A 17,855-nucleotide genomic window follows, 5' to 3' on the forward strand; every position below is an offset into this window, starting at 1 on the left:
TTTGCAAAAATATTACTCAGTTATATCTTTTATTTATAGTCATGATGCCCAACAATAGAGAAGAACTTATTGTTGATCAGGATAATGGACCCACCATCAAAAGGGATAATAAAGGTAAAATAATTTTTGCTTATGTGGTTGACATATAAATATTAGATAGTAACTGAATTAACATCCCAGGACTGTATACTGCAGCCATATTTCCTGAACAAAATAGATTTATACTGTCTTTGGATAAATTACTATAGTAGTAAAAAAAATTATGTTTACCGGAGACTTGTTTATTTGATGTTCTAAATTACATGTCAGCCTAAAGTTTTTCTGTGCCTGTGGTTGGAAATTTTACTTTAAGCCCTTTTATTATGCCTGATCAGAGACATCTGACTATCTTTTTATTACATATTCCCTTTGTTATCCATGTTTAAGTAACTCACCATTTGATAGTTATGTTTGAAAAACTGAGTTGCTGCCATGGAGAAGAAATATTCCCCTCAATTATGAAAAGAGGTTTTTAAAATATATGCTAATATGGGCATTTCAAATGAAAGCTTAACAAGTTACACCAGCAAAGTATTTATCTGGAATGCAGATAGATATGATGCCAATCTAGCTTTTGATCCACTGAGATACATGTATATCTCCATAGTATCCACTTTTTTCTTTTTCTTTTTTTTAATATGAAATTTATTGTCAAATTGGTTTCCATACAGCACTCAGTACTCATCCCAACAGGTGCTGTCCTCAATACCTATCACACACCTTCCCTTCCCTCCAAGCCCCCATCAACCCTCAGTTTATTCTCAGTTTTTAAGAGTCTCTTATGGTTTGCACCCTTCCCTATCTGTAACTTTTTTTGCCCTTCCCCTCCCCCATGGTCTTATGTTAAGTTTCTTAACATCCACATGAGAGTGAAAACATATGGTATCTGTCTTTCTCTGTATGACTTATTTCACTTAACATAACACTCTCCAGTTCCATCCACGTTGCTACAAATGGCCAGATTTCATTCTTTCTCATTGCACGTCGTATTCTATCGTGTATATAAACCACAATTTCTTTATCCATTCATCACTTAATGGACATTTCGCCTTTTTCCACAATTTGGCTATTGTTGAGAGTGCTGCTATAAACATTGGGGTACAAGTGCCCCTATGCATCAGTACTCCTGTATCCCTTGGGTAAATTCCTAGCAGTGCTGTTGCTGGGTCATAGGGGAGATCTCTTTTTAATTTTGGGGGGAACCTCCACACTGTTTTCCAGAGTGGCTGCACCAGTTTGCATACCCACCAACAGTGCAAGAGGGTTCCCATTTCTCCACATCCTCTCCAGCATCTATAGTCTCCTGTTTTGTTCATTTTGGCCACTCTGACTGGCGTGAGGTGATATCTGAGTGTGGTTTTGATTTGTATTTCCCTGATGAGGAGCGACATTGAGCATCTTTTCATGTACCTGTTGGCCATCTGGATGTCTTCTTTAGAAAAATTTCCATTCATTCTTCTGCCCATCTCTTCACTGGATTACTTGTTTTCGGGTGTGGAGTTTGGTGAGTTCTTTATAGGTTTTGGATACTAGCCCTTTGTCTGATATGTCATTTGCAAATATCTTTTCCCATTCCCATGCCTTTTAGTTTTGTTGATTGTTTCCTTTGCAGTGCAGAAGCTTTCTATCTTGATGAGGTCCCAATAGTTCATTTTTGCTTTTAATTCCCTTGCGTTTGGAGATGTGCTGAGTAAGAAATTGCTGCGGCTCAGGTCAGAGAGGATTTTTTTCCTGCTTTCTTCTCTAGGGCTTTGATAGTTTCCTGTCTCACATTCAGGTCCTTTATCCATTTTGAGTTTATTTTTGTGAATGGTGTAAGAAAGGGGTCTAGTTTCATCCTTCTGCATGTTGCTGTCCAGTTCTCCCAGAAACATTTGTTAAAGAGACTGTCTTTTTTCCATTGGATATTCTTTCCTGCTTTGTCAAAGATTAGTTGGCCATACTTTTGTGGGTCTAGTTCTGGGGTTTCTATTCTATTCCATCGGTCTATGTGTCTACTTTTGTGCCAATACCATGCTGTCTTGATGATTACAGCTGTGTAGTAGAAGCTAAAGTCTCGGATTTTGATGCCTCCTGCTGTGGTATTCTTCTTCAATATTACTTTAGCTAGTTGGGGTCTTTTGTGGTTCAATACAAACTTTAGGATTGCTTGTTCTAGCTTTGAGAAGACTGCTGGTGCAACTTTGACTGGGATTGCATTTGAATGTATTCATTTCCTTGGGCAGTATTAACATTTTAACAATATTTATTCTTCCAATCCATGAGCACGGAGTGTTTTTCTATTTCTTTGTATCTTCTTCAATTTCATTCATAAGTTTTCTATAGTTTTCAGCACGCAGATCATTTACATCTTTGGTCAGGTTTATTTCTAGGTATTTTATGATTCTTGGTGCAATTGTGAAGGAGATCAGTTTCTTTATTTGTCTTTCTGTTGCCTCATTATTAGTGTATAAGAATGCAACTGATTTCTGTACATTCATTTTGTATCCTGCGACTTTGCTGAATTCATGTATCAGTTCTAGCAGACTTTTGGTGGAGTCTATCGGGTTTTCCGTATATAATATCATGTCATCTGCAAAAAGTGAAAGCTTGATTTAATCATTACTGGTTTTGATGCCTTTGATTTCCTTTTGTTGTCTGATTGCTGATACTAACACTTCCAACACTCTGTTAAACAACAGCCATGAGAGTGGACATCCCTGTCGTGTTCCTGATCTCAGGGAGAAAGCTCTCGGTTTTTCCCCATTGAGGATCATATTAGCTGTGGGCTTTGCATAAATGGCTTTGATGATGTTTAAGTATGTTCCCTCCATCCCGACTTTCTCGAGGGTTTTTATTAAGAAAGGATGCTGAATTTTGTCAAATGCTTTTCTGCATCAATTGACAGGGTCATATGGTTCTTTTCTTTTATTAATGTGATGTATCACGTTGATTGATTTGTGAATGTTGAACCATCCCTGCAGCCCAGGAATGAATCCCACTTGATCATGGTGAATAATTCTTTTTATATGCTGTTGAATTCTATTCACTAGTATCTTATTGAGAATTTTTGCATCCATATTCATCAGGGATATTGGCCTGTAGTTGTCTTTTTTGGCTGGGTCTCTGTCTAGCTTAGGAATTAAAGTAATGCTAGATTCATAGAATGAGTCAGGAAGTTTTCCTTCCCTTTCTATTTTTTGGAACAGCTTCAGAAGGATGTGTATTATCTCTGCTTTAAATGTCTGGTAGAATTCCCCTGGGAAGCCATCTGGTCCTGGACTCTTTTTTGTTGGGAGATGTTTGATAACTGATTCGATTTCTTTGCTGGTTATGGGTCTGTTCAAGCTTTCTATTTCCTCCTGATTGAGTTTTGGAAGCGTGTGGGTGTTTAGGAATTTGGCCATTCCTTCCAGGTTGTCCAGTTTGTTGGCATATAATTTTTCATAGTTTTCCCTGATAATTGCTTGTATTTATGAGGGATTGGTGGTAATAATTCCATTTTCATTCATGATTTTATCTATTTGGGTCATCTCCCTTTTCTTTTTGAGAAGCCTGGCTAGAGGTTTGTCAATTTTGTTTATTTTTTTCAAAAAACCAACTCTCGGTTTCATTGATCTGCTCTACAGTTTTTTATACTGTATAAAAAACATATACTAGGATGTTATTAGGTGTTTGTATTTGGGATTTTTCTTGTTTCTTGAGATAGGCCGGGATTGCAATATATTTTCCTCTCAGGACTGCCTTCACTGCGTCTTAAAGCATTTGGATTGTTGTATTTTCATCTTCTTTTGTTTCCATATATTTTTAAATTTCTTCTCTAATTGCCTGGTTGACCCGTTCATTCTTTAGTAGGGTGTTCTTTAACCTCCATGCTTTTGGAGGTTTTCCAGATTTTTTCCTGTGGTTGATTTCAAGCTTCATAGCATTGTGGTCTGAAAGTATGCCTGGTATGATCTCAATTCTTTTATACTTATGAAGGGCTTTTTTGTGACCCAGTATGTGATCTCTCTTGGAGAATGTTCCATGTGCACTTGAGAAGAAAATATATTCTGTTGCTTTGGGATGCAGAGTTCTAAATATATCTGTCAAGTCCATCTGATCCAATGTAACATTCAGGGCCCTTGTTTCTTTATCGATTCTGTGTCTACATATCTATCCATTGGTGTAAGGGAGTATTAAAGTCCCCTGTAATTACCACATTCTTATCAATAAGGTTGCTTATTTTTGTGATTAATTGTTGTATATATTTGGGGGCTCCCATTTTTTGGTGCATAGACCTTTATAATTGTTATCTCTTCCTGATGGATAGACCCTGTAATGATTATATAATGCCCCTCTTCATCTCTTGTTACAGCCTTTAATTTAAAGTCTAGTTTGTCTGATATAAGTATGCCTATTCCAGCTTTCCTTTGACTTCCAGTAGCATGATAGATAGTTCTCCATCCCCTCACTTGCAATATGAAGGTGTCCTCATGTCTAAAATGAGTCTCTTGTAGACATAAAATAGATGGGTCTTGATTTTTTACCCATTCTGATACCCTATGTCTTTTGGTTGTAGCATTTAGTCCATTTACATTCAGCGTTATTATAGAAAGACATGGGTTTAGAGTCATTGTGAAGTCTGTGGATTTCATGCTTCTAGTTATGTCTCTGGCACTTTGTGGTCCTTGAAACATTTCACTCACAGAGTCCCCCTTAGGATCTCTTGTAGGGCTGGTTTAGTGTTGATGAATTCCTTAATTTTTTGTTTGTTTGGGAAAACCTTTTTCTCTTCTTCTATTCTGAATGACAGACTTGCTGGCTACATATTCTCGACAGATTCTCAGCTACATGTTTTTTCTGTTCATCACATTGAAGATGTGCCATTCCTTTCTGTCCTGCCAAGTTTCACTATATATGTCTGCTACTACCTTTATGTATCTACCTTTGTATGTTAGGGTCCATTTTTCCTAGCTGCTTTTAGAATTCTCTCTTTATCCTTGTATTTTGCCAGTTTCCCCATGATATGTTGTGCAGATCTATTCAAGTTATGTCTGAAGGGAGTTCTCTTTGCTTCTTGGATTTCAATGCCTTTTTCCTTCCCCAGGTCAGGGAAGTTCTCAGCTATGATTTGTTCAAGTACACCTTCAGCCGCTTTCTCTCTCTCTTCATCTTCTGGAAATCCTATGATAGGGATATTGTTACATTTGATTGCAGCACTTAGTTCTCTAATTCTCCCCTCATACTCCTGGATTTTTTTATCTTTTTGTCAGCTTCCTCTTTTTCCATAATTTTATCTTCTAATTCACCTATTCCTTCCTCTGCTTCTTCAATCCATGCTATGGTGCCTCCAGTTTATTTTGCACCTCATTTATAACACTTTCTCGCTTCTCGTGACTATTTCTTCATCCCTTGATCTCTGTAGCAATAGATTCTCTTCTGTCCTCTATGCTTTTTTCAAGACCAACGTTTAATTTTATGACTATTATTCTAAATTCTTGTTATATTGCTTAAATCATTTTTGATCAATTCGTTAGCTGTCGCTACTTCCTGGAGCTTCTTTTGAGGAGATTTCTTCCATTTCATCATTTTGGGTAGTCCTTGTGGTGGCTCCAAACTCTAGGGCACTTACCCTGTGCTGTCTGGAGTAACTTGTGTTGGTGAGCAGGGCCACAGTCAGACCCAATGTTTGCCCCCAACCCACTGCTTGGGCCACATTCAGACTGGTGTGTACCTTATCGTCCCCTCTCCCAGGAGCAGGACTCACTGTGGAGTGGTGTGGCCCTTGTCCACAGCTGCTTGCACACTGTCAGGCTTGTGGTGCTGCTTCAATGGGATCTGGCCAAGAGTGTATTAGGGTGGATCCACAAAGTGCAGGGGTGGGAGGGGCAGGCTTAGTTAGCTTTGCTCTCAGTGGCCCCCTGCAGGAGGGGCCCTGAAGCACCTGGAGGGAGGCAGGCCTGTCTGAGGGATGGATCCACAGAAGCACAACATTGAGCACTTGCAGGATGCAAACAAGTTCAGTGATGGGAAATGGTTCCCTTTGGAATTTTGGCAGGGGAATGAGAGAGAGAAATGGTGCTTTCCTGCGCCTTGTTCCCCCACTGAGCTCTGTCCTTCCAGGTCTCAACCACTCTCCCTCACAGTGTCCTCTTGCCCTCCCTTCTCTTTGAGAGCAGAGCAGTTGTCTTTTAACATTTCGGATGTTATGTCCCGCTGGCTGTCAGAATTCATGGAGTCCGGCCCCTCTGCTTTTGCAAGCCAGACTTCGGGGGATCTGCTTTGCCGGGTGGACTGCTCCTCCACCACTCAAGGCCCCTCCCACCATTCTTCATAGCATGCACCACCTCTCTGCCCTTCTTGCCCTCTTCCCTGGGCCTCTTCTCTGCATTTGGCTCTGGAGAGTCCATTCTGCTGGTCTTCTGGCAGTTTTCTGGGTTATTTATTCCGATGAGGGTGGAATCTAGGTGATCAGCAGAATGAAGTGAGCCCAGCGATCTCCTATGCTGCCATCTTCTGAATCTTCAATCACTTGCTACTGGGCTTTAGATGCCTGGGTTGAAGTTGTTACAATTCTGCGTGATGTCGACAGTGCTCAGGGGCCTGACTCTGACCAGGTAAGGCCTGTTGGGTTTCGGGAGGAGATAGTCGTGGTGGAACACACAACACAGTTTTTTCATAGGATATGAGGTTAATGAAGATTGGGAGAGTAAAAATTTCAAAGGTATGCTATCTTGATATGAAAACTGAGTACAGCATTGGAAGACTAAAAGGTAAAAGAAAAAGAAAACATATTGGCATAGGTTATAGGCTATACATTGTGGCTGTCATCATGAGTTAAACAGTAACAGTAAGCTAAAGACCTTAAACCAACAGGTAACTTATCAGATCATCAAATGGTCTGTTTGTACTTCAATATAAGAAGTATTTTTTCTAACTCTACTAAAGATACTCAATATATAGAAAAAATATTCCATGACTGAAGAGTTAATGGAGAAATTTCTCTTTCTTCTCTAGACTGAACTTGCTTCCTAATTATATAGATGGACACTTTAGTTAGAATTTGGACCCCCGGGACTCCAAGATGTAAATGATTGATTTCCAAATACTTGTCAGAATGGAAGAAGTCAGTGTCAGTATATTTAAAAACCCAAACTCTTACATAAGTAATGAAATTCTAGTTAAAGATGAAGTCTCATTCTTAACCCAGTAACAATTTGTTCCTCTTTACCCCCATTCATGACTATTTGAGGGACAGCGTGGTAGCAAAGTAACTTTTCTAGGAAAATCTGAAGCTGTATAAGATATATGATTCTATTGGAACTGTGATCCCCATAAGTGAAAATGGCATTTAGGACTGGTCTGTGTGCTGCAGTGCTCGAGTACACACTACTGTGTCTTATGAAAAATCAGCTGGAGCGGTAGTACAGATATACAGTAACTGATTTTCATAAAATACACAGTGGTATATACTGGTGTTTCTGAATGGAAGTTTTACTCATTTCAATCAAATGGGTTTGTCACACATTCTGATGAGGACATTAATAGAAAGGAGTGGCATATTAAACTGCACCCAGGTTATGGTGGAAAGCTCTCTTTTAATTGAGATTTTCGATGTCAAATTTACCAGTTATATATGTGATATTAAGATAAAATATATTTTCTTCAATATATTTGAGTTAATAAAAGGAAATGAAGTTAAAGTAGAAGATTTAACATTTATAGAATATGACAAGTAAGCGGTTTATACAGCAATGGCAGACATATGTTTTCACATCTGTTTTGAGTAATATCATCATGATTTAAAAATGATTTATAGCTATGGAAATTATAAAATGCCAGCTTTGCTATTATGTCGAAATTTCAGAAAAATGAAAAGAATACCATTAGAGTAAACTTCATGTAGCCCATCTCTTTCTGTGCTTTGTAAAATTGGGTGACAATGTAATACATATCTCACTAATTTGCATTTCTCCTTGAATTTTCACACACAGACATTTCCAACTCTATGATCTGGGCTTTCCTGGCAGTGGTGTCCATTTATACTGTGTCCAAAATAACTTACCAAAGTTGGTACTTTGGTTTTGACTCAAACATTTTGACTAAACTGACTGATCAGACAAGTGAAGCCTTTGATTTTATTTTTCCATAGATTTGTCAAACAAATTGAGCAAATCAGTTGCATGTTATAATATTATGTTATGTGATTTTTAACAGTCAGTTCTGAGATTCCTTTAACAGTCAGTTCTGAGCAGTTGTGACTATTCACTGTAGTTAGCCCATGTGGAAGCAAAGGCACAAAGCAAGATCCTCTGCCCATGACAGACACTGGTCTCCCAAACCACTAGCAGGAATAGAGGTTTTCATATTTTGTATTTCATATTTAATGTATTTATTGAAAAATTTACATGTGCAAGAATCACTGGTGATCAAAACTGGAATTCTATAGAAACAGTGGGACAATAAATTTATCATCTTGCCCAAGACTTGAGTCCACTGAAACATTACATTTTAAATCAGTCCATAGGCTACAGATGAAAAGCTAATAATTTTAACTTCCTTTGATCATCAGAACTTAAAGTATATCTCATCTAGAATATCACATTTGTTTTTATGAAAATGGAATAATTTCAGTTTAGAGGAGGATTCGGGCTATATATTGACACTCTAATAATGTAAATATTCTCTATTCAATCAAATGCTTTTCCCTCTTTATTCCTGAGAGAATGTTAGATACTGAATGAAAACTTTCAGACCAAGTGATACTATTTAGGTGTTTGGAAATTACTGTTGATTCTGGTTAAAATGAAAAATATATCTTCTGAGTATTATATTATTTTGAATGAGAGGCAAATGTATTGGGTCAAGTAAAATTCAAAACTCGTTACAAATAAACTTTATGATGAAGCTAAAATACGTAAAGTGAAATATATAGTTTTATTCATTTTATGCTTTTCAGTGATTCTGAATATAAATGAGAGGAACAAGGGACATATCTCACTGGAAATTTTCTTTTAGCAATAATCATGCCTTGGACAAACCTCATTGGCTATGATGCTGCCACTGTGCAAAGCTTGGAAATCTTCTTTGAATTACTTCATTTATTTTTTTTTTAATTTAGAAACAATTGTCTAATGACAGTAATAAGCAAAAAGAATACAGAAAAATCTTATGTTTCAGCCAGTTTCTCCCAATGGCAATGTCTTTTACAACATTAGTATAATATGACAGTCATAAAATTTACATTTGTATAACCAAAGACCTTTTTCAAATTTCACCAGTTTTACACACACTCTTTGGTGTGTATGTGTGTGTCTTTCTGTGGAATTTTATCACATGTATAGATTTGTATAACCACCCACACAAATCTGTACATATTCCATCACCACAGGGTTTTCTTCTGCTGTACCCTTATCGTCTACCCCACCCCCATGATCCCTAGCTTCTGAGAACCAGTAAGCTGTTTTCTATCTCTATAATTCCATCATGATAAGAATGTTCTAAAAATGGAATCATAGAATATGTGACTTTTTGAGATTACCTTTTATTCACTCATCTTAATTCCATTAATATTTATCCAAATTTTTTCATATGTCAATAGTTTTTCCTTTTTGTTGCTGAGTGGTTGTGTAACCATTAATGTATTGTAGGACATCTTGTTTCAGTTTTTGCGTATGATTATTAACTTTTTGAGGAACTTCCATACTGTTTTTCACAGTGGCTGCATGAGGTTGCATTCCAACCAACAGGGCAAGAGTGTTTTCCTTTCTCCATATCCTTGCCAACACTTGTTTCTTGTGTTGATTTTAACCATTCTGACAGGTGCAAGGAGGTAACTCGTAGTTTTGATTTGTATTTCTCTAATGATGAGTGATGTTGAGCATCTTTTCATGTGTCTGTTTGCCATCTTGAAGTCTTCTTTTGAAAAATGTTTATTAATGTCTTCTACCCATTTTTTAATTAGATTGTTTTTGGGTGTTGAGTTTTATAAGATTTTTTATATATTTTGGAAACTAACCCTTTATCAGAAACACTTGGCATGTTTTTAAATATCTTAACAGGTATAAGGTTATATCTCGTTGTTTGGATTTAAATTTTCCTGATGATTAGTGATGTTGGCAATATTTTTATATACCTGTAGTCCATTGTTTGTCTCCTTTGATGCAATGTGTATTTTAATAACTTTCCACTTTTATTTGTTTTATGTTTTTATTGAGTTGTAGGATTTCCTTATATATTTTATATATCAACTCCTTATTAGACATATATTTTGCAAATATTTTCTTCAATTCTGTGGGTTACCATTTTACTTTGTTGAATGTACAAAGCTTTTTGGTACAAAGTTTTTTTTTAATTTGAGTTATTCACACTTGTATTTTTTGCTTTTGTTGTTTGTGCTTCTGGTGGCATATCCAAGAAATCATTGCCTAGACACCTGTCATGAAGTTTTCCCCTGTATTTTCATCTAAGTGTTTTATAATCTTAGGTTTTATATTTAAGTATTTAATCTACTTTGATTTTTTTAATATAAAAGGTAAGATTGGTGTCTAATTTCATTATTTTTCATGTGGATATTGAGTTTTTACAGCATCATTTGTTGAAGATACTATCCTTTGCCCATTATTTATTCTTGGCACCTTTGTCAAAGTTCAGTTGACCATATATGAGTAGATTTAATTCTGGTCTCTCTCGTCTGTTCCATTGGTCTGTGTGTTTATTTTTATGCCAGTACCACACTGTTTTGATTACTGTAGTTTTGTAATATAATTTTAACCAAGAAGTATGCTTCAATCTTTGTTATTTATTATTTTTTTCAAAATTGCTTTCGACATTTGTATTCTTTTGTGGTTCCATATGAATTTTAAGATTGTTTTTACTATTTCTCTAAGACATGTCATTGGGGCTTTGATAGAGATTGCATTGAATTTGTAGATCACTTTGGGAAGTATGAACATTTTAACAATGTCGAGTCTTCCAATTCACAAATATGAGATATCTTTCCATTTATGTCTTCTTTAATTATTTTTCAACAATATTTTGAGTTATAAGTGTAGTTTTCAACAGTATTTTGTAGTTTTCAAGTTTTAACCATCCTGGTTAAATTTATCTTTAGATATGTTATTCTTTTTGATGCAATTGTAATTGTAATTGTTTCTTAATTTCCCTGACTGATAGTTCTTTATTAGTATATAGATACGTAAGTGATTTTGCATCTTGCAACTTTAATGAAATTGTTTATTAGTTCTTACAAGGTTTTGTGGAATATTAAAGATTTTCTACATATTGGATCATGTCATCTGGAAAAAGTTTCATTGTAATTTCTATATTGGACTGAAATTTTGTTCTTTGGATAACATTCTTGGCCATGGTGTATAATCATTTTTACATGCTGCTAAACTTCAATTGCTCATATTTTTTAAGCATTTTTTTGCACTAATATACATAATTGATGTTGTTCTACACTTTTTTTTTCTTTTCTTGCAATGCCTTTGGCTTTATCAGAGAATGGCTGCCTCATGGAATGAGTTGGAAAACTAGTCTTATGGAATTTGAAATTTTATCTACCTCCATTTTAATCTCACAGATTTCATTAGTGGAAAAATACATTGTACAATTTGAGGTACTTTTTTGACAAAAGAATTTTTTTTACAGTGATCAGGGAAGGTTAGATGAAACAGGTCTACAGCACTTTAAACATCAAGAGGCAAATGTGATATGAGGATTAATTCTCTAGAGGTGTTGTTTTTTAAATTTTTTCTTTAAATTCTAGTTAGTTACCACACAGTGCAATATTGTTTTCAGGAGTACAATTCAGTGATTCATCACATATAACACTCTGTGCTCATCATTAACCCATCATCCATCTAGCCCATTTCCCACCCATTTCTCTCCATCAGCCCTCAGTTTGTACTCTATCTTTACTTTTTTAATGTTATTTATTTTTGAGAGAGAGAGAGAGGGAGAGAGAGAGAACGAGAGAGTGAGGAAGCGGGATAGGTGCAGAGAGAGAGGGAGACATAGAATCTGAAACAGCCTCCAGGCTCTGAGCTTTCAGCCCAAAGCCTGATGTGGGGCATGAACCCACAAACCACGAGATCATGACCTGAGCTGAAGTCAGACGCATAACCAACTAAGACACCCAGGCACCCCTGTACTCTATATTTAAGTCTATTGTGGTTTGCTTCCCTCTGTCTTTTTTTTCCTTTTCCCCCTCCTATATGTTCATCTGTTTTGTATCTTAAATTCCACATATGAGTGAAATCATTTGGTATTTGTCTTTCTCTGACTGATTTACTTCACTTAGCATAATACACTCTAGTTCTATTCATGTCATTGCAAATGGTAAGATTACATTCTTTTTGATGTCTGAGTAATAGTAAGATTACATTCTTTCTGATGGCTGAGTAATATTCCATTGCATATATATACCACTTCTTTAACCATTCATCATTTTGGCTCTTTCCATAGTTTGGCTATTATTGACAATGTTGCTATTAACATTGGGGTGCATGTATCACTTTGAATCATTATTTTTGTATTCTTTGGGTAAAAGCCTAGTAGTTCAATTGCTAGATCATAGTGTATTTCTATTTTTAACTTTTTGAGGAACCTCCATATTGTTTTCCACAGTGGCTGCAGCAGGTTGCATTTCTGCCAATAGTGCAAGAGTTTTCCCTTTTAACCACATACTTTACAACACCTGTTGTTTCTTATATTGTTAATTTTAGCCATTCTGACAGGTGTGAGGTGGTATCTCATTGTTGTTTTGATTTGTATTTCCTTGATGATGAATGATGTTGAGCACATTTTCATGTCTGTTAGCCATCTAGATGTCTTCTTTGGAAAAATGTCTATTCATGTCTTCTATTTCTTCTCTGAATTATTTTTTGGGGGGTGTTTGATAAATTATTTATAGATTTTGGATACTAACCCTTTATCAGATATGTCATTTCCAAATATCTTCTCCCATTCCATAGGCTGATTTTACTTTTGTTGATTGTTTCCTTCCCTGTACAGAAGATTTTTACCTTGATGAAGTCACAGTAGTTCATTTTTGCTTTTGTTTTTCTTGCATCCAGATATGTGTCTAGTATGAAGTTTCTCTGGCCAAGGTGAAAGAGGGGCTCCTTGTGTTTTTCTGTAGGATTTTGATAGCATCCAGTCTCACATTTAAGTCTTTAGCCCATTTTGAATTTATTTTTATCTATGGCTTAAGAACATGGCAGTTTCATTCTTCTGCACGATGCTGTCCAGTTTTCCCAACTCCATTTGTTAAAGAGACTGTCTTTTTTCCATTAGATGTTATTTCCTGCTTTGTCGAAGATTAGTTGACCATATACTTTTGGGTTAATTTCTGGGTTTTATTCTCTAGAAGTTTTTTTTTTTTTTTTTTTTTTTTTTTTTTTTTTTTTTTTTTTAGAATTAAACTGAAAACATCCAGATGGGTGAACAAGGTACAAGCAATGAGCTGAGAAACCAAGGTATACATTAAACTTAAATATTTTCAAATGCAATGTTATGTTACAATAGCTGGTAAATGTTTAGCCTATTATTATTATGGATTAGTTGTGAACTATGATCTATAGACTATTTTCATGCTATTTTTGAGGTAAATAGTTCAAGGCATGATTTTATATTTGTCCTCAAGACTGTTTTTGTTGGTAAATGCATATCTTTATATATATTTTTATTATAATCATATCTTTAAAAAATTTTTTAAATGTTTATTTATTTTTGAGAGGGAGAGACAGAGAGTGATTTGAGGGATGCGTGGGCAGAGAGAAAGGGAGATACAGAATCCAAAGCAGGCTTCAGGCTCCAAGCAGTCAGAACAGAGCCTGATGCAGGGCTTGAACTCACGAACCATGAGATAATGACCTGAGCCAAAGTTGGACACTTAACCAACTGAGCCACCAAGTTGCCCATAATCATATGTTCAGATTAAAGATCAGCTACTCTTTTTTCCCATTTGGTAAGATCATTGCACATAAATCCTTTAATGTTAATAAGTAAACATTGCAGATTAAAATGACAAGTAGCTTTGAAATAAACTAACATTACCTAAATTCCTATTACCTATATCTGAAAATCACATTAAAACAGAGTCTAGCACTGTTTATAAGGATGTGGTTACCATGAAGACCACTTCTGGAAATAACTTCACAATCTCCAAAAAGGCAGAACAACCTAGTAGCTTACACTTTTTAGAAACCCCTTTTGAGGTATTTTTTTATTTGTATCAAAATCTGTCAGGGTCAACTGCAACACTTTTGACACTATCTGACCCGTTTGATCAATATGACTGGCTTTCATATTTAAAAAAAATATTTGCACCTTATATGCAGATTTGTTATGGTTCTCAAAACAACCTTACTTAAACCATCATCTTAAAAACCAGTAATAACGATCTAATTTGGGGAGCCTGGAGGAAGATGGCAGTGAAGGAGGATGCTGGGCTCACCGCATCCTGCTGATTGCTTAGATTCCACGCACATCTGCCTAATTTACCCTGATAGCCACCAGAAGACTAGCAGAACAGACTCTCTGGAGCCAAACATAGACAAGAGGCCACGAAAGAGGGTAGGAAAGGCAGAGAGGTGGTGCGTGCTAAACAGACTGGTGGGAGGGAGCCAGGGCGGTGAAGGGGCAGCCAGCCGGCCTGGCAAGGCAGAGCCCCCGAGTCTGGCTTGCAAAAGTGGAAGGGCCAGACGGAGTGTGTTCTGGCAGCCAGTGGGACTTAACATCTGTAATGTTATGTCAATAGCTCTGCTCAGAGAGTGGGAGGGAGAGCTGTTGAGGCCCGGAGGACAGAGCTCAGCTTAGCGAGGAACAAAGGTTCTGGGAAGCGCCATCTCCCTTGCCCTTACCACTGCCAAAATACCAAAGGGAGCCAGTTCCCCTCACAGAAATTGCTTGGACTGTGCAAACACCCAACACTGTGTTTCTGCGGATCCATCCCTCCGACGGGTCTGCCTCCCTCCCAGTGCGGTAGGACCCCTACCGAAGCAGACCACTGAAGGCAAAGCAAGGTGAGTCTGCCCCTCCCGCCCCTGTGCACCTGGTGGATCCACTCCGGCTAATACCCAGATCCCATCGAAGCAGAACCATAAGCCTGGCAGTGGCAAGTAGCACAGACAGAGGCCACACAACTCCACAGTGAGTCCTGCCCCTGGGAGAGGGGAAGATAAGGTACACACCAGTCTGACTGTGGCCCCAGGTCTGATTGCGGCCCCGCCCACCAATGTAAGTTACTCCAGAGAGCACAGAGGAAGAGCCCTGCAGTTCGCACCACTCCAGGGACTATCCAAAATGATAAAGCGGAGGAATTCTCCTCAAAAGAAACTCCAGAAGTAGCGACAGCTAATGAACTGATCAAAAACGATTTTAGCAATATAGCAGAAAATGAATTTAAAATACTAGTCATAAAATTAATTGCTGGGCTTGAAAAAAGTATAGAGGGCAGCAGAGAATCTATTACTACAGAGATCAAGGGAGTAAGAAACAGTCAGGAGGAGCTAAAAATGCTATAAATGAGCTGCAAAATAAAATGGAGGCGACCACAGCTCGGATTGAAGAGGCAAAGGAGAGAATAGGTGAATTAGAAGATAAAATTATGGAAAAAGAAGAAGCTGAGAAAAAGAGATTAAAAAATCCAGGAGTATGAGAGGAGACTTAGAGAAGTAAATGACATAATTAAGCGTAATAATGTACGCATAATTGGGATTCCAGAGGAGGAAGAGAGAGGGAAAGGTGCTGAAGGTGCACTTGAAGAAATCATAGCTGAAAACTTCCCTGAACTGGGGAAGGAAAAAGGCATTGAAATCCAAAAGAAACAGAGAACTCCCTTCAGATGTAACTTGAATCGATCTGCATGACATATCATAGTGAAACTGGCAAAATACAAGGATAAAGAGAATTCTGAAAGCAGCTAGGGATAAACATGCTCTAAAATATACAGGGAGACCAATAAGACTCGTGACAGATCTGTCTACTGAACCTTGGCAGGCCAGAAAGGAATGGCAGGAAATCTTCAATGTGATAAACAGAAAAAAATGCAGCTGAGAATCCTTTATCCTGCAAGTCTGTCATTTAGAATAGGAGACATAAATCCTTAATCCTGCAAGTCTGACATTTAGACTAGAAGGAGAGATAAACGTCTTCCCAAACAAACAAAAAACTTAAGGAATTATTCACCACTAAACCAGCCCCACAAGAGATCCTAAGGGGGATCCTGTGAGACAAAGTACCAGAGCCATCAATGCAAGCATGAAACCTACAGACATCAAAATGACTCTAAACCCATATCTTTCAATAATAACACTGAATGTAAATGGACTAAATGCTACAACCAAAAGACATAGGGTATCAGAATGGGTAAAAATCAAGACCCATCTATTTTATGTCAACAAGAGACTAATTTTAGAGCTGAGGCCACATGCAGTTTGAAAGTCAGGAGATGGAGAACAATCTATCATGCTACTGGAAGTCAAAAGAAAGTTGGAGTAGCCATACTTATATCAGAAAAACTAGACTTCAAATTAAAGGTTGTTACAAGAGATGAAGAAGAGCATTATATAATCATTACAGGGTCTATCCATCAGGAAGAACTAACAATTATAAATGTTTATGCACCGAATACGAGAGCCCCCAAATATATAAAACAATTAATCACAAACATAAGCAACCTTATTGATAAGAATGTGGTAATTGCAGGGGACTTTAATACCCCACTTACAACAATGGATAGATCATCTAGACACAGACTCAAAAAAGAAACAAGGGCCCTGAATGATACACTGGATCAGATGGAGTTGATAGATATATTTAGAACTCTACATCCCAAAGCAACAGAATATACTTTCTTCTCGAGTGCACATGGAATGTTCTCCAAGAGAGATCACATACTGGGTCACAAAACAGCCCTTCATAAGTTTAGAAGAATTGAGATCATACCATGCATACTTTCAGACCACAATGCTATGAAGCTTGAAATCAACCACAGGAAAAAGTCTGGAAAACCTCCAAAAGCATGGAGGTTAAAGAACACCCTACTAAAGAATGAACGGGTCAACCAGGCAATTAGAGAAGAAATTAAAAAATATATGGAAACAAATGAAAATGAAAATACAACAATCCAAATGCTTTGGGATGCACTGAAGGCAGTCCTGAGAGGAAAATACATTGCAATCCAGGCTTATCTCAAGAAACAAGAAAAATCAGAAATACAAACTCTAACAGCACACCTAAAGGAAATGGAAGCAGAACAGCAAAGACACCCCAATCCCAGCAGAAGAGAAATAATAAAGATCAGAGCAGAAATAAACAATATAAAATGTAAAAAAAAAACTGTGGAGCAAATCAATGAAACCAAGAGTTGTTTTTTTAAAAATGAGCAAAATTGATAAACCTCTAGCCAGCCTTCTCAAAAAGAAAAGGGAGATGACCCAAATAGATAAAATCATGAATGAAAATGAAATTATGACAACTAATTCCTCAGAAATACAAGCAATTATCAGGGAATACTATGAAAAATTATATGCCAACAATCTGGACCACCTGGAACAAATGGACAAATTCCTAAACACCCACACACTTCCAAAACTCAAACAGGAAGAAATAGAAAACTTGAATAGACTCATAACCAGCGAAGAAATTGAATCAGTTATCAAAAATCTCCCAACAAATAAGAGTCCAGGACCAGATGGCTTCCCAGGGGAATTCTACTAGACATTTAAAGCAGATATAATACCTATCCTTCTCAAGCTATACCAAAAAAATATAAAGGGAAGAAAAACTTTCAGACTTATTCTATAAAGCCAGCATTACTTTGTTTCCTAAACCAGACAGAAACCCAG

The 17,855-nt window shown here is 37.0% G+C and overlaps 1 protein-coding gene and 1 non-coding gene across 2 annotated transcripts in view; one reads left to right on the forward strand and one right to left on the reverse strand.

The window, feature by feature from the left end:
• DACH2 (dachshund family transcription factor 2) overlaps positions 1–17,855 on the forward strand; it is a 736,007-nt gene that overhangs the window by 658,739 nt on the left and 59,413 nt on the right. Inside the window, exon 8 of the mRNA XM_047075803.1 lies at positions 40–114. Within this exon, the coding sequence (XP_046931759.1) occupies positions 40–114 (75 nt within the window). The remainder of the gene's footprint in view (positions 1–39; positions 115–17,855) is intronic.
• On the reverse strand, positions 8,942–9,075 carry LOC124509744 (U4 spliceosomal RNA). Its single transcript, XR_006961514.1, has one exon. It is a non-coding gene; the product is annotated as a U4 spliceosomal RNA (small nuclear RNA).

Source organism: Lynx rufus, unplaced genomic scaffold (genome assembly GCF_022079265.1).
Source record: "Lynx rufus isolate CCGP_SWC_20201006 ecotype Redwood Valley unplaced genomic scaffold, mLynRuf1.p SCAF_14, whole genome shotgun sequence".
In the NCBI taxonomy this organism is placed as follows: domain Eukaryota; kingdom Metazoa; phylum Chordata; class Mammalia; order Carnivora; family Felidae; genus Lynx; species Lynx rufus.